At 37.1% G+C, this 18,750-nt stretch overlaps 3 protein-coding genes, 1 long non-coding RNA gene and 1 other non-coding gene across 8 annotated transcripts; 4 read left to right on the top strand and 1 right to left on the bottom strand.

The window, feature by feature from the left end:
• The first annotated feature begins 283 nt into the window (after positions 1 to 283).
• Positions 284 to 4,462, top strand: LOC133718175 (uncharacterized). 2 transcript variants are annotated; one of them, XR_009850130.1, is made up of 5 exons: positions 284 to 422; positions 964 to 1,218; positions 1,769 to 1,883; positions 2,060 to 2,227; positions 3,195 to 4,462. It is a non-coding gene; the product is annotated as an uncharacterized LOC133718175 (long non-coding RNA). The 2 variants fall into 2 exon arrangements; XR_009850129.1 differs by having other exon boundaries at positions 2,027 to 2,227.
• LOC133719132 (small nucleolar RNA snoR127) lies at positions 2,295 to 2,492 on the top strand. Its single transcript, XR_009850860.1, has one exon. It is a non-coding gene; the product is annotated as a small nucleolar RNA snoR127 (small nucleolar RNA).
• Positions 4,463 to 6,151: 1,689 nt separating the features above from the next.
• On the top strand, positions 6,152 to 9,745 carry LOC133718138 (peptidyl-prolyl cis-trans isomerase CYP22). The gene is made up of 7 exons (XM_062144952.1): positions 6,152 to 6,390; positions 6,485 to 6,508; positions 6,602 to 6,689; positions 7,180 to 7,272; positions 8,879 to 8,911; positions 9,037 to 9,093; positions 9,467 to 9,745. The coding sequence occupies exons 1-7, from the start codon at positions 6,233 to 6,235 to the stop codon at positions 9,575 to 9,577; spliced, it is 564 nt and encodes a 187-aa protein (XP_062000936.1). The 5' UTR covers positions 6,152 to 6,232; the 3' UTR covers positions 9,578 to 9,745.
• A 344-nt stretch (positions 9,746 to 10,089) lies between these two features.
• LOC133717919 (dynamin-related protein 4C-like) lies at positions 10,090 to 12,307 on the bottom strand. The gene has a single exon (XM_062144678.1). It carries the CDS (start codon positions 12,217 to 12,219, stop codon positions 10,219 to 10,221), a length of 2,001 nt encoding a protein of 666 aa, XP_062000662.1. The 5' UTR covers positions 12,220 to 12,307; the 3' UTR covers positions 10,090 to 10,218.
• A 2,098-nt stretch (positions 12,308 to 14,405) lies between these two features.
• LOC133717995 (uncharacterized) lies at positions 14,406 to 17,732 on the top strand. 3 transcript variants are annotated; one of them, XR_009850060.1, is made up of 9 exons: positions 14,406 to 14,667; positions 15,009 to 15,096; positions 15,192 to 15,231; positions 15,733 to 15,847; positions 15,989 to 16,104; positions 16,191 to 16,285; positions 16,442 to 16,496; positions 16,684 to 16,757; positions 16,859 to 17,732. XR_009850060.1 is itself a non-coding variant. In XM_062144763.1 (3 exons), the coding sequence occupies exons 1-3, from the start codon at positions 14,473 to 14,475 to the stop codon at positions 15,197 to 15,199; spliced, it is 333 nt and encodes a 110-aa protein (XP_062000747.1). In that variant the 5' UTR covers positions 14,406 to 14,472; the 3' UTR covers positions 15,200 to 15,718. The 3 variants fall into 3 exon arrangements, 1 of the variants encoding a protein (XP_062000747.1); XR_009850059.1 differs by having other exon boundaries at positions 15,989 to 16,285; XM_062144763.1 differs by lacking the exons at positions 15,733 to 15,847; positions 15,989 to 16,104; positions 16,191 to 16,285; ... (1 more) ...; positions 16,684 to 16,757; positions 16,859 to 17,732 and having other exon boundaries at positions 14,967 to 15,096; positions 15,192 to 15,718.
• The last annotated feature ends 1,018 nt before the right edge of the window (positions 17,733 to 18,750 follow it).

The raw sequence follows: 18,750 nt of genomic DNA, 5'->3' as shown, positions 1-18,750 counted from the left end.
ATGTGTATTGAAAACCATAGTATATAAAGCTAATATTTAGATAATCGGTAGATTCGGTATTTACCAAAACCAAACCAACTTTTTCAGTAATTTTCGATTTCGGTTTTATCGGTCTCGGTTACCAAAAAGTCAGTTTACCAAACCTAAAGTATCGGTTGGTATTCGGTCAGTTTGGTAATTACCAAACCAAGTGGCAGCCCTATATCTTATAGTTGTATCTCATGTGAATAAAATTTCACATTCATCTCAAAAAAAACAAAAAACAAAAACAAAAAAGTAGCATATGTTGGGGTAAATTCCAAATATATTATCCGGACTCCGGAGTAACACGGACGTTGCGAATTAGTAGCTGACACTCTCTCAACTTCTCAATTTAGCGTTGAATCCCTCTCAACCCTGACACATTCTGTCTCATCCAAGAGGTAAGCTCATCAATCTCTTCTTTCAATTTTAGTTTTCACAGCATTTGGGTTTGATTTTCTTCTTTTTGTTTGGTGATTGTCCTGATCGTGTACAAAATGCTCAACCATCGACTGCGTTCTTCAACTTACTAGTTCTGTGTTTAGATTGAAAGCTCCATGTTTTCTGGGATTTTTAAACACGAGTTAACCACAATTCTCTCCTGTAAGCGGGAACCGGATATGGGTCTTAAGCCTGAGAGTCTTTCCTCATAATTTAGTCTTGGAATTTCTCATTTGTGATGTGCCTTTTCAATAAATTTCTTAGCATAATTATTGTAGAAACAATTACTTCTATAGTCTGGCATATTTTCTTTTTGTCATGATCAATGGTGGTTCATTTCAGAAGGACAGAGCTTAATGGTGGCCTTTAGTTTGTCATGTTTTTCTGAGTAATTTACGTTGTTGGTGCTAAGTTTTCGGTTTGTTAATCTGATCCCTGTATTTAATACCGGTACAACTATTGAGGGAATTGCTCATTTCTACTGTGCTACTTTATTTGCAGAGGTTTGATATGAGCTAGTTTGTAGTCATGGTCACCGAAGAGCCTAAAGACCCGTTGAGACGGGTGAACTGGAAAGCTGTTGGTATTGATATGCAGAAGAGCCCCTGTGGTAAATCAGGCATAATGAAACGGCTTCCCAGAAAGATTAGTCTGAATCCAGATTGCTATTTTCTTCCTCCAAAGTTACTACCCTACAACATTGCATCCTTAGAAGCATGTATTGCTGTTGGATATATGTAATCAAGAAAATTAGAGGTATTCCTATAATTCCCATGGTGGTTTTCCTTCACATTTTTTTTTTTTGGGTGAACTGGTGATCCTATTCTGATCTGTGTAGACAACTATAAGATGCTGCATGTTTGGTTAACTGCCATGTTAGCATTGCATAATGAATCTTTGAGCTTTTTGAAAGGTCAGAAAATATGCACTTTGGGTTAGTATTGCTGATCCAGACCATTAAGTAATATAAAAGGGGATCTTAAAACAAAGAAATTTATGATCATATTGCTCTTGTTCTGTGGCCATTATATATGGTAACTTATATTTCTTGATCAGATATGTGCTAGCATTGCTATTGTATACAAGAGTTGTTTTTCCTACAAGAAATTCGGTTTGTTTTCATTTTGTGAAATCAGTGTTTGGCTGAACTAGTGGGAACTTTTGTAAGTGTTTGTAAGACCTTATCTTTGGTTCTTGGTAAAATGATCTCTAATTTTATGATCATTTGGAGTCTTGGAGATTCATCATTTAGTTTCTCCGCACAAAGTAGAGTTGAGGCTAATGTATTCATCTTGATATTGCAAAGTATGGAGGCATAATATGGATTTTGACAAATAACGCTTGGAGGAGTTTGTAAAGATGGCATTATTAATATCCCCTCATCTCTGGCCCCTTTTCTCTAGCAGAAGTTTCTTCATGAGGTATACGCTGTAACAGAATTTTTTTGTTTTTGTTTTTTGTTTCTATGCTCCTATTGGTCTTGCATTGCATTACGAGTATTTTTTGATTTGTTCTAATATCCTCTTTCTTATCTTTTCTGTTTCAACTTTGTAAACACTGACAGAGATTTCTGTTCATTCTCCATTCTCCCCTTAAGTTGACATGGAGGATGCCTAATTTCCTCAATCCAACCCTCAAAATGTTTCTTTGTGCAACCATCAAGCAGTATCTTATGCAAGCAGTACGCCTGGGCTTTGGCCCTCTATTCAACCAAAGAAAATGTGAAAAGTATATCTAGCACATTTTGGCTTAAACTAACGAGAAGGTACTTGAGAAAGCTATTGGGTAATTGTTTTGGTTCTCTTGTTTCCCTCCTGGCTCCCTTTATATCTCTGGGGTGATGCAAATTAGCCAAATCATATTTGATGTGCTCCATGAGGCATTTAATTTCTTCTAAGCTTTTATTACTTCCTATTAGAGAGGCACATTGAAGGTCTCTGATATGGATTTGATGAGGCTATAGAAATTTGCCTCTTGTAGAAGCATATCTCTCTGATGATAACATAGAGATTGGTTGCGTGCTGACCAGAATTTTTCCAGAACTATGTCCTTTTCACTCTTTCTGATATTTGTTACTTCTTGTAGTCACTAGCATAACCTAACTTGGTAGTGGCATAAATGCAGTCTGGGTCAAATTCTTTAATACTCATGCATGATACATGTACAGCACTAGTGTAGATATACAGAAAATTATTACTTTTGAATACTTCATAGCCTCATAGGTTAACTTAAGTACTTAAATGACTCTATCAATTGTTATTGCTGTTGGAGTAGAGGCAGCCCACAAGCCATCCTAGCTCACCTATGTTTTCTAGTCATTACCATTGATGAGCAATGTTTGTGGAGTTGTGCATAGTTATTGGGGTCGTTTCTGCAATAAAATGGGACGATAAGTTAGTTTATACTTATATGTAATGTTATACATACAATCTTTCACATAGCATTATTAACTACTTTTACTCTTTTTAACTTTTGATCAATCACAGTTTTTTATGTCATCAAACTATTACAAGAACTGTTCAGCTCATTGATTTGTATATGAAATGCAGTTAGTATGATATGCTTGTTTAGTTGTTCTAGGTCAATTCAGGGTTTGATTTGAAGTGTATCTGTGCATAATCAACCCGAGTACTGAATAGTGTGTCTGAGTAAATATTGTATTTCAGAGTGAATGATCCACCTTGCTGCATGATTTAACTTGTTTTTTGCGCTGCTTCATTTTTTTTTTCCAGGTATCTTGTTCTTTGAGTAGAAAATGTGTACCATCTGAAATTTAGAGGAAAAACCTTACAATTTGCTGGAGTGGTCAGGTGACTGGAAATTATTGCTTATGGTTAATCACTTGAACTCGGTTACTGAGGGAAAAAGTGGTTTAATTATGATTTTTTATGTAATGAAATCATAGTCATAAAGGCCAATTTACAGTATTAGTCTTATAAGGTGGCCTTCTAAAATCTAAACACATCTGGATCAGATGTAAGACTCACATGGATTGAGGGGAAGCACACACTTGGAAGGGTGTTCAGCATGCATGTATACCAGGTAATGCTCCGGTTCATCTGTAGAAGATTGTTCACAACATATTACCTGCGATTGATCGTCTTTTATCAAGGCATGTCCAGATAGAAGATGCTACTTGCGTGTTTTGTGCTAGTGCAATGAATCAACAGACCACTACAGTTGACGATGTCCTTTCACGACAACAGTCCTGGAATCCGATGAAGAGTTGTGTACCATTTGGTTTACACCAACACTGATTGACTTAATCCTTCATGAGTGGTTATGTCATTGCAAAGTTATGCATCTTCCCAAGCTTGGAATACTCTTTTTTGCTCTTTACAGAGTGTTTGGAAGGAGAGAAACAATAGAGTATGGGAAATTTCATCTCTGAGAGCTGGTGATGCTGTGTTTACGGTAAATGCAAGACTCGCAGAGTATCAATTTTATCATAAGAAGCAATCTGGTAATAGAAGAAGCACGGTCAAGTGAAAACCACCACCTGCAGGGTGGTTGAAAATCAACATTAATGGCGCGTTTGATCTAGCAACTCATACGGGGGGAATTGGGTTCATTGTTCTTGACTGTGATGGATCTTATGTAGAAGGGAGATCTTAACCGGTGAGTAATGTCCATTTTGCTGAACATACATAAACTTTAGCAGGCAAGGCAGCTCTCGAGTATGCACATGAATACAACTTCAGTCCAGTTGGCACTGAAACAGACTATGCTTCTTGCCAATGCGTCGAAGCAATCTGTCATTCCCCATACATTGACAATTGGATGTGTGTATGACGAGAATGTATTCGAACTCACCATGGTCCTAGGTTCTCTTTTCTCTCATCTGTATCGTGAAGCCAATGTTGTGGCTAGTAAGCAAGCTTTGGTTTGGGAGACTACTCCCTTTCATTTGTTTCTGATGTAAATGTAATCCAATGCAATATCGTTTGAAGCCTAACATTTTCCTTAAACAAAATACACTGGTGCATTCTATTTGTATTTTCTTTTTGTTTTTAAGTATAATATTAAAATATATAATGTGATATACACATACACATTTTGGAAGGGAGCAAAAGTTGATCATGAAAACAACAATAAGACCCAAGTGAGAAAAATTATCATAGTTTAGACCACATCTATCGAGTATCAACTAACATCATTGTTATTGGACAGTGAAATTCACTCCCTAATTTGTAAATTTACTCTCTCTTTTTCTTTTTCTTTTTTGGTTGAAATAAAAATAATAAAAAAATCTACGTTACTAGAGACAAAATTTGAGTTACTAAAATTTAGAGTAAAATGTATTGTGAAATGTAGAGTTATACTACAGCAAAATTTGAGTTACATTTTACATTTTACAAAATTTGAGTTATACTTTAATAAGCAGTGTGAAATTCACACTCTACATTTTACTAAACCCGTAAAAACCTAATAGTATTATGTTACTGTACTTACATGAGCATTTGCCAAGCATAATTAGCTATAATGAGCCACGCTCATACTACCGCCAGCGGTACCAACGACTAAATGGTGTGACCTACGAAAACACCGCCAGATAGGATATCGCATGAGCCCCGACTCACCCCCAGATTACCGCTGACGCGCCACCACACGCCGAGCCAAAACAGCATCAGAAGCTCCAGAAGCTGGGAACTGAAGCATATCAGTTCCACATCGAAAACATGGAAGAAGTCAGCCTCTTCCTCACCTATAAAAGGTTCACTCCTCTCTCTTAATTAATTACGCATTAACTACTTACCTACTGTTATACTGTCAACATAAATACATTGACTAACTTAGGCATTGGAGAAGAGAAGACCGCCCAGTGTGGTCTCCCTCTGACGCCACTGTGTATTTTATTTGACAGATAGCGGAAGCTCCGAGAATACCACAAGTAGCGGTCCGCCCACCAGACCCGCGTTAACTAAGATTAGGCTACCGCCAAATCTTAGACATTAACAGTTACTGGTTACTTAGCGCTTCTCTTTATGTTAGCATTACGTATGTAGCTTTAGGGCTCCCTTAGCAATGGTTCAATTCATACGTGCCTTTTGTGGGTAATCATTGTATATTGTTAACCACATTTTCTTTTGACGGATTGACACCCAACTCCTTGAAAAAGAAACATTATTAATTAAAGAGAACTCTTAAATAATCTAGTTCGTTAACCCTGCTAAGCTTTAATAATTTTAGATTCAATAATAAGTTATTTGGTAATTGAAACTAGTTCTAATTTCGATCGATGATAGAGACTTTTTAAAGAAAATAAAAATAAAAAAAAAACTTTGCCAACAAAATAATTACGAAAAAAAAGAGGGGCAATATTAGAAAGTGAAAACTTTCATGGCACGTTTACTTACTTGGAATGGAAAATAATCATGAATCGGAGACAAGTAGAATGGGAGAAGAAATGAATCGGTATTGATTCCGGAGGAATGATTCCTAAACCCATCTCCCCCCTTCGTAATCAAATTCCTGAGTATTCAGGAATCGATTCCTGATAAGGAGGTGAGACCTACATCCATTCCGATTCCTTCATGTGTTAGTAAACGCATGAATTCTTTTACCCGGAATCATTCCGATTCATTTATGTGTTAGTAAACGCATGAATGTTTTTACTCCCGTAATCATTCCATTTCCTTCCAAGTAAGTAAACGTGCCCTCAAAGCTCCTATAAATCTCAAATCGGAACGGACTATCAATCCCTGAAACCCCGTAAAACCTACGAAGCTTACTCACAGCGAAGAGAGAGAAAGCTCTCGACTCTCTGTCAATGGCGGCATCAGGCGGAGGTGTGGAGTGGCACGTGCGTCCCCCGAACCCTAAGAACCCAGTCGTCTTCTTCGACATCACCATCGGTACCATCCCCGCTGGCCGCATCAAGATGGAGCTCTTCGCCGATATCACCCCTAAAACCGCCGAGAATTTCAGGCATTTCTCCTCCTCTTTCCTCTCTGCTTTTTGCTCATACGCCGTCGTTTCGTTTCTAACGTACCTCGATTTTTTTTTGTTTTACTTGTTCCAGGCAACTCTGCACCGGCGAGTACAGGTAGTACATCTCCGAACACACAGCATCACAGTTTCTTCAGTGATTTTGTTATTCACTAGTTTTCTGTGTTTAATTGGCTCTGTGAAATTACAGAAAAGCTGGATTGCCGGTTGGATACAAGGGTTGCCAGTTTCACAGGGTCATTAAGGATTTTATGATCCAAGCTGGGGATTTTCTCAAGGTCTCCCCCTTGCTTCTACTATTCTATTTTATTTCAATATGTTATACCTATTTGTTCTTGTTTCTGTTCGTATTCGACAGTTGTGATTTTTGGGGTTATTTCAATTTTTTTCCAAGTATGAAACTATGAATAGCCAGCAATTCTATATTATAGTTGTGTTGTTCGTGTAATTTATTCATTGCTTGATGCCAATCACCAATATTGCTTACAACAGTCCTTTTTTTTTCCCTTAAAAATGTGTATTTTGCATATGAGAAAGGGCAAATGCTAATTCCTGATAACCATGTTATGGCTAAAAATGCATATAGTGGAGGTTGTACTTATTCTGCTGACTGCTTTGGGGCAACATGGTTGTTGATCTGGAACCAACATTATCCTCAAAAAGAAAAGAGAAACATTGTTGTTATTGTCTGCAACTATATTGGCTCAGACGTTTTTTCTTTTCGTTTCTCTTGTTATAAGAGGCTTATCAGGAGGTCTTGCTTTGCAGGGAGATGGTAGCGGATGTGTTTCCATTTATGGACATAAGTTTGATGATGAGAATTTCGATGCCAAACACACTGGTCCCGGACTCTTGTCAATGGTATGCATTTTCCATCTCTCTCTCTTAGTAACTGGGATTCCCCCCTTTTTTATTGGAATACATTTTCATATTTTGTTCACATTATGCGGATGGGTTATGCTTTTACCATCCTTTGATGCAGTTTCAGTAGACTATATAGAATATCTATTTGGGACCTTCAAAGACTCATTTATGTGTACGTAAAATCTAAGCTGTAAAATTGATGGCTTCAAATCTGCATTTCTCAATCATGGCGTCAGGGTTAATCTATTGCAGGAATTTTGGGTGTAATATTGTGTATGTAGTTGATGGTTCTTGTTTTTCATCCCCACATTGGCTTTGGGTTTATATATAGATGATGCATTTGGAGTTTAAAGTCTCAACAGCCTATAAATATGGTGGAATTTGAATAGAATGATTTACTTTGCAGAAGTTATGAGCAAATAAAATGTGCCTGGGTTTTCCTGGAGTTGGTTGTTTTAACCATTAATTTTTGTAAAGAATTTGTTCAAAGTCTTGCCATTTCTTGGCAGACCTCTGTGTAGGCTTTTGTCCTGATTTTCTCTTCTTGTTTGAAGATATAAGATTTTCATACTCATTACTTGCTCCTACAGTCTGAACACATTGTAGTGTAGAGATATTGCTTGTTGATGCAGGACAAGTAGCAAAAGGGATTTAGAATAAGAAACTTAGGAAGAAAAGGGATAGAACTACTAGCATCACACCAGTAGGGTTTCTAGGCATCACACCTAAGGTTAGGTTGCATCACACAAACCTGGAGAGAAGCAGAAAGCTTTCAATTTTATTGATCTCAATCTGAAAATAAAAGACTAGTAGACTACAAAGGCCTCTATATATAGGGAGGCTAAGATAACTCTAGAATAACTAGGAATATCCTTGAAGAATCCTAAAGAAATAATCCTAATAATTATAAGAATCCTAATAATAAAAGCCTAGATTTATTTGAACTACTTTCCAAATCTTGACTTAAAATATTCCGTTTGTATTCTTCATCACTTGTGTACTGTGTTCATACATGCACAATATTAGTAAACTTATTCAGTCAATTTATCCACCCACCTGTGTTGCTCTGTATTTAGGAAATTGTGATGGTATAAAACTCTAGAGTTTTATATATTTTCAATCTCCCTTTTGTAAGAGTTCAATCTAGATTGCTTATAGAAATAGGATTACACGATTTCATAATTGAATGCCATTTTGCCTCTTCATATTGAGATCTCAAATTTTCACAACTTTTGTGATCATTTTCAAACCTCTGTTTGTTATACCTGCGTTATGTATGACATGCAAGCAGATTCTCTAAAAGACACCTTTGGTGATGTGAGTGGCTCTATAGAATCTGCTATAGGCACCATTTAGGCCTTAGGTTTACATTCCAACTCTTGGCTTTGGGCATTGTGTAAAACCCTAAACTGGGTACAACAAAAAGCGGCCTCAATTGAGCTGGTGTTCAAATGGTCCTTGTGGCCATTTGAATAGCATGGGATCGTATTAAGTGGCATCTTGCATCTGAAGGAACTGCTATGTTTATGCAATTGTATATATGCTAGAATATGAGATTCTACTTTTAAGACTGATTGGATCTGATGGTTTACTCCTTTTTCAGGCAAATAGTGGCCCAAATACCAATGGGTGCCAGGTAGTCCAACAACTCAAGCTCTGTCTTTCCGGCTGAACAAAAAAAAAAAAAAAAACTAGTCCTGTCACACATACGAATTATTAAATTGTGGTTATGTTCACTAAAATTCTAAAATTTCTTTGCAGTTCTTTATAACTTGCGCGAAATGTGACTGGCTTGACAATAAGCATGTTGTTTTTGGGGTATGCTATGATCCCTTATCTCTCTTCTGTCGATGTATTTATTGCTTTACATAAACCTAGCAGTCATCTGATTACTATCTGTTTATCAATGGGAATTTGTATGATTTAGGTACTAAAGAAAAAACATGATTAAAAGCTTAAGCATTGAGGTGAAAGTCAATCTGGCATGGAATTTTGATATAGTACTAGATCCCAAACACATTTTGCGTAAAATAGTTTGTGTCAAAATTTACTCTATGCGAAAGCTCAAAGATGTACTTTCAAGAGTTTCTTGTTTCTACAAATTTTAGTCTATTTTATTTTTTGTGGCACAGCCCAAGGTTAGCCTATATTGTACTGATGATCTATTTTTTTCATATGAACTTTTATGCAGAGGGTACTTGGAGATGGGCTTTTGGTTGTTAGGAAGATTGAGAATGTGGCTACGGGACCCAATAATCGCCCTAAACTAGCCTGTGTTATTGCTGAATGTGGGGAGATGTAAATCCCAAGTTTAGAAGGCAGCTCTGCTGTAAGAACTTATGTAACCAATAGAATCTTAATTCCTAGAAACAGAAACATTCCATTAGTTGAAATCAATATTACTTTCCTGAGCATATTTACTACATGTAAGATTTGACTTATTTTATTGATGGAGTTGGATCCTTGTTCATATCAAGATTCCATATAAGCTGAAGGCTATTAAATTCATCCTTGTCGTGCCTTTCCGCCCTTTCGTAATCAATTGCTAACCAAGTAATTGAAAATGAAGCCACTCCGAAGACTCTGTTAGTGGAGCTATTTGTTTAGATTAAACCTAAAAGAAAAACATATTCATTTGAACCTGGATTAGCAATTTAGCACTAAGTTTGGCTTTGGCCGGCTCTGTGGGTTCTATTAAACAATCATCACAGGTACTGACTTGAGTACTGAGCATTACATATTATCTTATTTCATGAACACTATCAAACCTTAAATGAAGAAAGATTCCTTGAAGAAACAAAAGCTGCATCAAAATTAAAGCAAAATCCACTCTACTAATTGCCAGAAATAGATAGTTCATATAGACACGATAAACAAAACGCATTATTTTTTAGTACTAGCTAGAAAGAGACCACATGCTATTATGCAAGCACTTAATCACCATTAGGTAGCAACGCCATCCAAGATCTTAGCAACAACCTCTTTGGAATCCCTAAGCTTTTTGATGCTCTTAACCAGCTTCTCACGCTTGACGGAAACTGCTGGAGATTCCTCCAGCATTTTCTCAATCCCACCACCACAATTTGGTCCCATCAACTCATTCACAATCTCACTCTCCATGTCTTGGTTCAATAGTTTCGAAACACTCAACTGCAAATGCAAAGCCATACAATCAACAAGCCTTGTCAGAACAACTTTCCAATAGGCAGTCATCCTCATTTTCAAGTCGAAAGCCTGAGACAGAACATGATTATACTGCCAAAGGACTCCAACTTCAACTCCCCCAATACCCTCTACAGAGATCGTAGAGTAATTTTTAGATAACACCGCATGTACAAATGCGTCTTTTTGACCCATCAGCCTGCTCCATTCGGATTCATATTCTGGATTACATGTATAATCAGTCAGCTGCTCCATTTCCACTATCTCCATCATCCACTCAACTGACCTTTCTTTCATCCTTGTTATAAGATTACGGCCAGCTCTTTTGGCGCATACCTGAAGCTGATAATAGTTTTCTGTATTATGCATTAACACAGACATAACCACTTCTTCAATATAACTCCAAACCTTCTCAACAAACCCAATAGGTATGCTCGAAATTCCCTTCACTTTTCCCTGCAAGATAGCAAGAAAAGCATTGTGGGGAACAAAATTCGGAAGATTAATACCTTTTGCTTCCTCCAAAATCTTGATCTCCTCTACTAAGAAGTTACTTTTTGGGTCACTTTCTCCACACTTGTGAAGTTGATCTGAGTACTGACTGATCATCTCAGAAAGCCGAGCAGTGCAATGCATGTGCTTGTCATCAGGGAATTCATCAAATTCTCCTCTCACCAGAATTTTCCTAAGCGATTCTTTTGATGATCCAATGATCTGCATAAACGCGGTCATGGCTTCAGCAACAGATGACAGTTTCTTTGGCAATTTGTTCAACTCCAAAAGACAATAACTCAGCTTGTCATTTATCTTCTTGACAATGTCCGGCAAGTTTCTAGCTATGCTAGAAGCTTGAATCTGCACCAACTTTTGAGCCAGAACTGGAATTCCAACCATAGATTTGTCAATCTTGGACAGCAAAGGATGAGTTTGAAATAGTTGTTGAGATTTAGCCCTTGCCTCCTCATAAGTTTCATCTCCAATCCGGTTCCTCACACAGACATAACCGAGACCTATACTAACATCATCTGCTGTAACCTTCTCTAATAGTCCTTCGGGGGCCGTATCAACCTTTGTGACCACAGCCAGAGTCCTATCACCAGCTCTATCCACACTCTGTGACATCCTGATGGATTCACAAGTTGTAAAATCAACAGTAGCAGACAACACATTGAGAATGATGCTCTCTTCAGGCTTGATATAATGCATGATCATGTCTTTGATTTGATCATAGATATCCTCGGGCTGACCACGAACAGGAACTCTAGTGATTCCAGGGAGATCTACCATAGTCAAATCCGGAACACCATTCTTTTTCACCAACAAAGTCAATGGGGTGTTAGAAATTCCCTTACCTCCCCCAGCAATAGCATTGGTGGCATTGACAATATCATCAGCAATGTTGAACTCATCAGTGTGCTCAACCTTGCCATTGTACTCCAACTGGAACTCTGGTTCAGGACTAGAGTGGTGTTGAAGCCTCATTATAAGGGGTACCCTGGTGCAGATACCTTGTCCACGTGGCAGGCTGATGCCGGCCAGGGATTCAAGGACGCTTGACTTGCCAGATGATTGGTCACCTACAACAACAATGGTGGGGAGCTGAATGCCTTCCTCCATAACCATGAGGCTCCTGAGCTTGTCAACGGCGTCAAGGAGAGGACGGATTTTGTCATTGTAGGATGACACAATAGGTGCTGCTTCAATGATGGCATGTTGTTCTACACATGATGATCCTTCACCTTCTGAAATGCATGCTAAATCTGTTTGCCTTGCTGCTCCCATCTTCTTGATAATCTGATGTATTAACTGAAAGAAGACTTGAAGAGTGAGATGGAGGAAGAGATGGGATCAGAGTAATAAACAAAGTAGGGACCTTTAGACTTTTATTCTTTGTTTGGAAAAGCCATGAAGATGACTAGGAACAGTAGGACGATGATTGAAGCTCATAGATGCCCCACCAATACATGTGAATTGAATCTGTTCTGCTAGGAAAAAGTGAAAGGTATACAAACAAAATGTTAAAGCAACATAGTACAATAAAGTAAAATTAAAAGTATATAAATAGTAAAGCAAAAGAATCGAATATGTCAGCTGGTTTGGACTTCACGATCTTTGATCTTTTACATTTTAGAATTTCCCGCAAAATTTGTTATTTCATGCATCATAGTCCAATAAGTTATGACTTGAATAAAAATCATGATACTTATATGATATGTCTTGTGATATTGAATCGTGATGTGCAGGTAACAAAATGATCCATATGAAGGCCTTCCTAGAATAATGAGGACAAGAATCATAGAGGTAGCTGATTATGAAACAAACGTTGCATGTTGACTGAATGAGAAGTTCAAAAATGACTAGTGTGCTTACCCAAGATCTGTAGAGCATTTGATATCATCAAATAGCATGTTGCAACTTTGCCACTTATAAGAGCAAGTTCACGCGTTGGGTCACCAGGTCACCTAATATTCATTGCTTTTTAGTGTTTATTTTCACTCTCTGGGTCACGAGCACAGTTTCCAATAAGATCTGGGTCACCAGGTCAGCTTGCAGGTCACCAGGGTGACCCAGAAAATGACTCAGGGTGACACAGGGCGACCCAGGGCACGAAATACACTATGCCCGTGACCTAGAGAATGAAAATACACATAAAAAGCAGTGAATAGTAAGTGACCTAGTGACCCACGGGTGAACTTGTTCTAAGAAGCATTAGTTTCCGGCATCCAACAGAAACATGGTGTACATATTGTTAAAGTAATAGAGAATGGAGAGGTTCAAGATGAGCATGATGTGCAGACCAAGTCTAATGTGACAAGTGATGAGCCTGATGTGACTAAAGCTATGTCTACTAACGTGCCAACAGCTATGCATAGTGAGGCTACTGCGTGCGGTGGTGTATCTGATTGTGTGCAGACTAGCAAGCCTAGTGAGACTAATACCAGTACCAGTGGGCATAGTGAGGCTAATATCTGTGCGTGCAAAACTGCAAACAAAGTCATCTTGGCAACAAAACTCATACTTAAAGCATGACCCTCATCTCCATTTGGCTATTTGAATCTGTTGCATGAAGTTTGAATCTTGACCGTATCATGATGGACGCGTGGCATGATCTGCTTGAGTATCTGGAATAATCCAATTCAATTTGTTGTAACGGCCTCTACTACCAACTAGTATAAAATAGCTACACTCTCTATTTTTTCAGTTCAGTCTCAACCATTTGTAAAATGACCAATTATCAATATCAATTGCTTCGTTCTTTATTTCTGTACTTCATCTTCTTCCTCAGGTTAGGGTTTGATTTTCTGCCATTGTTACTTTGTTCTTCAAGCTTTCATTACTGCAACCATGAGTTTTAGCACATATCTCTACCTGTACCAAATCATGAATTTTCTGTTGCAGCAAAGATATTAACAAAGTTCCACTGAAAGTCTATAGGTAGATTTTGATAAATTAATCTATACAGACCTCCATCAATTATTTTTTTGGATTAAACCCACATAATTAACCTAATCCTATTAGGTTTTGGAGTTTGCCTTATGCACATATAAATATACTCTTTTTGTCACCAATTAAGGTGTGAGAGAGAAAAGAAAAAGCCGTAGCTTAGGGTTATTGAGAAGTAGCCGCATTTTTGGGTTCTATAGAAAAATTACCTTTTGGTTTGTTGCTTTTGTTCTTATGAGCGACGATATATATTAGAGGTAGTTGTTCTTCTATTTGGTCTCACTACTACAATAATATGATTTAAGGACACCAAATAAGGACACATAATTTATGTGGAGTCCTTGAAGATTATTAAGGACACCTATCCGCCAAATTGAAATTTTTAAGTGAGGGAGACTCTTTTCAAGGACACATAGACTTCTTCAATACTTTGTCCTAAGAAAAACTAAAATTTCGGTGGCCCCAATTTGACTCAAATAAGAAAAGAAACGCTTCGCGTATTCCCTCCCCAATTTTCAGTTTCCCTCCTCCCCCAATTTTCAACTTCCCTCCTCCCCCATTTTTCTTTTGAAACCCACCACGAGAAACAAAATGTTGTTTCATTCACTATTTTTGTTTTTCAGTTCTAATAGAAAAAAAAAACAGATCCAAGCTGAAAACACATTCATCTCTTTCGACTCGGCAGAGGCGGCGACCGGTAAGGGTTTAACTCGACAACTCGTAGTAAGGTCTGAGACAGAGTCGGGGTTGAGAGATTCTGGGAAAAGTTTCAGTTGGGAAGAGCAGGTTCAACTCTCTTCACCGTACTCCTGTTCGATTTGTTTTTTTTTTCCCCTTCTCTAGCTTAATTATTGCTACTGATAGTGGGTTTGGCTTGGAATCCTTGGATTGTTGATTATGGATTTTGGGTTCTGTAATTTTTCACTTTGAGGTGGGTGTTTGTTAAATACTAATTTTGAGTGATGATAGTTTTGTAAATTAGTTCAAATTTTGGTACAGATGAATGTATGTGGGGACTTGTGTTTCAGTTCCTGATTCTGGTTTCCCAAGTAGTTTTAATTGTTAATCCTTTCCTTTATGTCCAGGTAATTGCTCCTCTTTTTGATGAAACTTTAACGATGTGCCAGGTGTTGAATCATTCTTCTGCTATCCTGGTGCAGCAGCCCAAGATTCAACAAGATGGTGGTAGTATGTCATGTAAAAAGCCATTTACAGGTATATCAATAGTTCCATAGTTGACTAGTTTAGCTCTAACAAGATGGTGGCAGCATATAATTTTGCTGGACTTTTTTTCTTTTCTTAATTTTCAGAAATATAGAACAGCCAGATACAGACCAGAGTCATCATAAGGTAAATATTACCTCCTTTGTTCTTCTTGTACTGTTGCATGATTGTTTTGGAGGGGATAGGTTGTCTCTAACTTGTTTATTTTGATTGTTTTCTCAAAACCAAAAACCCAAAAATCGTTGTCTTGTTTATTTCTTTTTTTCTTTCTGTTTTCGCAGGTTTCTGTGCTCTTTTTTCTTTTAATTAATTAGCATAGCAAATGATCTCCAAAATCCCTAAAAATTTCCCAGCATCCAGTTTAGTGTGTTAGCTTAGTGTCTATAAAATTTCATTGAAATCGGAGTAGTTTAGGTTAGGTTTTTATTCTCATTTTGGTTTCTGGTCAGAGTCGTAGTTAATCTGTTTTTTGTTCATTAGATTAGTTGTTATTCAATCTTCTGTGGGTAGTGACCCCTGTTATTAACTTGTATTTATTTGGTATTGTTTTATTAAAGTGATGTTTGCTTCAACCTGAATTGGGTTCTTGCTTAATTGCATTTGTGGATGTGGATTTTGTTATTGAAGGTATGCTTTGGATGTGAATGTGGAGAGGGCACAAGATATTCTCATGCATAAAAGACTATTGCATATGGTACATGACCCTGCCACTAGACCCGCAGTCTAAGTCTGTCTTGTGCAGGTAATTTTTTTATATTTTTTATTACACAATAAATTGATCATTCTTGAGTCGAATTCATAAACGGTCTAGTAAATTTTAAAAAGAAAAATATACTGTAAGCTTAGTCACATGGATTCAATGTGCAGTTTATGTGTTATGCAGGTTCATTCTTCTTCTGGTTCAAACTCATCCAGAAAAGCAGATGCTCAATGTTCTGGTTTTGCTGGAAAATGGAGTCATGGTCCAAAGAAAAGATGTTTGGACTTGTTTTTCTTTATGTAAGATTCAGTACAACCATTGCTCTTTACATCTCTCATATGATACCCTCTTTCCATTTCTCATGTGTTCAGTCATCCACCACCAGCTTTTGGTTGGTCTGAAGACCTTGAACTTGCTCTTGAAGCCAAGAAGCTACAAGTTCAACATGGGAATAACACTGTGAATTCGATCCTTTCCAAGGTAAAACAATACTGCATGAATATGCTTCCTTTATGATTTTGAAGCTTTAGTCTCATAATTTTATTCCTAATATCAGGCTTGCTTTATGTATTGGATGCTATATATAAGTTTGCATTGTTCACACTTAACTAAATTTGGTATTTTCATATTCTGTAGGCCAATGCATGAAATTACAATTTCAACTAATGATAAGCCCAAACTCCCTAGTGAGGTAATTTTTTTTTAATCTTTTTATTTGTACCAGTTCTGCCATGTGTACTAAAAAGAATACGATAATTACTCTAAATATGACATGTTAACATAACATCCTTCATAATATATAGGGACAACAAGGCTGCTACTAGCAGCCTGTTTCAATGTATTTGATCTTGCATTTCTCATACTTTTTATCTGTGCAGAAAAGTTCGGCACAAGAATGTCGTTCAATTCATTGGGGCATGCACTAGACCTCCTAACCTCTGCATAGCTACTGGTAGTGTGAAGTACTTTCAGGAATATATGTGTATTTTCTATATTACCAAACAGGGTTTCTGTTCAGTTCAACTGCTGCTTACATAGCTGTTTACTTCTCAGAATTTTTGTTGGGTGGAAGCATGTACGACTTTCTGCATAAACAAAATGGTGCCCTTTCACTTCAGTCCTTGCTCAAAGTTGCAGTTGATGTTTCCAGGGGAATGAAATACTTGCATCAAGATAATATTATCCACAGGGACTTGAAAGCTGCTAATCTTTTGATGGATGGAATGGAGTAAGAGATAAGTTTTCTTCATGTTGCATTTGTCTATTTCTTTCAGCTCTGTAACATAGTTTACTGTATTCGCTCACTTACAAATTTTGGACTTCTGATCTCTTATAGCCTTCAAAAAAAAATTATGTTGGAGGGGAAGAAAGCCTTTGTATTACTGTCATTTCTATTCGAATAGATGGACTATAAATATCTTCTAAATACAACGTACTATTCCTTATTATACTTTTCTCAAAACTAAAGGGAGGCAGGGGCAAGCATGTGCATTCTTGTCCTTGTTTCAAATTGCTCTTGTTGATAAGAGCTCATCAGGTTCTTCCAAGGCTGTACTTAGATTTAAGAGGTGTTCTAAACTTCATTATTTTAAAGATTGAAATACTTGTTTTAACAGGTTGTGAAAGTAGCTGATTTTGGGATTGCTAGAGTACAGGCACAATCTGGTGTCATGACTGCAGAAACTGGCACTTACTGTTGGATGGCTCTGAAGTAGGTTGATGGATATATCCAAGATGAAGTAAAATAGTTAGCATGCATGTATGCAGATTTCTTATTTCTGGTATGATGTTATATATGTAGCAGCAGCTAGCTTTGAATTATATTGGTCCAAACATAGTAGTAGTGCATTCTGGATCTTGGAATTGTGGTTTTTGTAGGTTACTTGTTTTGGATCTTGGACATGTATTGATGGATGTTCTATATATATATAAGGACTTGTTTGATATGTTATCGATCTTATGCAATTTTGATAATATGAGAATGTATTCTCTTATATATGGATTTAATGACTCCATTTTCAGAACTTTGAGAACATAATTTATGTATCTTGGTATAGAAAATAGGACACATATGGGAATGTATTTTTGTGTCCACTTATGAATTTAAGGACTGCGTTTCTAGATATTTAAGGACACAATTTGTGTGTCCTTGTATAAAAAAGAGGACACATTTGAGAATGTATTTTTTGTGTCCTCTTATAGATTTAAGGACTCCATTTTTAGAGCTTATAGGACACAATTTATGTGTCCTTATATAGAAAAGAGGACACATATTAGATACTATAAGGATGTAATTTAGGTGTCCTCTTATAGATTTAAGGACACCACGTCCACAGCTATTAGGACACATAAATTGTGTCCTCGTATAGATAAGAGGACACATTTCCAGTGTCCTTATTTGGGACTTATGATGACACCCAGATAGATGACACTTTTTTAAAGAGTCCTTGTATGTATTTAAGGACACGGTTTCAATGTCCTTAAATCATGTTATTGTAGTAGTGTCTTTCTCTTTCCCTGAGTGTATTTGAGTGTAATCGGATTTTGGGTTTGAGTGTTAAACACCTTGTAATCTCCTTTTGATATTAGTGGAATCTCCTCATTGTTACCGCCCATGGATGTAACCCTTTGATTTTTGGGGTCAACTATATAAATATTTGGTCTTCTAGATTTTTCTATTAATTTATCTTTTTTCATATTTTGATACTTCATACTTGTTTCAAGCTTCCACACAACAACACCCTTACACATGTGCAACAAAGAAGTCATTTACCGGCCATAGATGAAACAACTATGTTTTCATCCATGATACACTAACTTTCCAAACTTGAAGATCATGGTTCCCTATTAAAGTTGGTTTGACCTCCAAACATGGGATAATATTCACCATCTCATGTCTCAAAGTTCTATTGCAAACATGAGAAATGATGTCAATTTAGCTTTGC

The sequence above is a fragment of the Rosa rugosa genome, chromosome 6 (genome assembly GCF_958449725.1).
Source record: "Rosa rugosa chromosome 6, drRosRugo1.1, whole genome shotgun sequence".
In the NCBI taxonomy this organism is placed as follows: Eukaryota; Viridiplantae; Streptophyta; class Magnoliopsida; order Rosales; family Rosaceae; genus Rosa; species Rosa rugosa.
This window is presented reverse-complemented; position numbering and strand designations above follow the sequence as displayed.

Excerpts from the sequence above, each read along its gene's own strand:
- LOC133717919 (XM_062144678.1), bottom strand. The coding sequence starts at position 12,219 with ATGGGAGCAGCAAGGCAAACAGATTTAGCATGCATTTCAGAAGGTGAA.
- LOC133718138 (XM_062144952.1), top strand. The coding sequence starts at position 6,233 with ATGGCGGCATCAGGCGGAGGTGTGGAGTGGCACGTGCGTCCCCCGAAC. Across the intron at positions 6,690-7,179 it reads AAGCTGGGGATTTTCTCAAG|GGAGATGGTAGCGGATGTGT; the intron begins GTCTCCCCCTTG and ends CTTGCTTTGCAG. Across the intron at positions 8,912-9,036 it reads CAAATACCAATGGGTGCCAG|TTCTTTATAACTTGCGCGAA; the intron begins GTAGTCCAACAA and ends ATTTCTTTGCAG.
- LOC133717995 (XM_062144763.1), top strand. The coding sequence starts at position 14,473 with ATGTTGTTTCATTCACTATTTTTGTTTTTCAGTTCTAATAGAAAAAAA. Across the intron at positions 14,668-14,966 it reads GTTTCAGTTGGGAAGAGCAG|GTAATTGCTCCTCTTTTTGA; the intron begins GTTCAACTCTCT and ends CTTTATGTCCAG.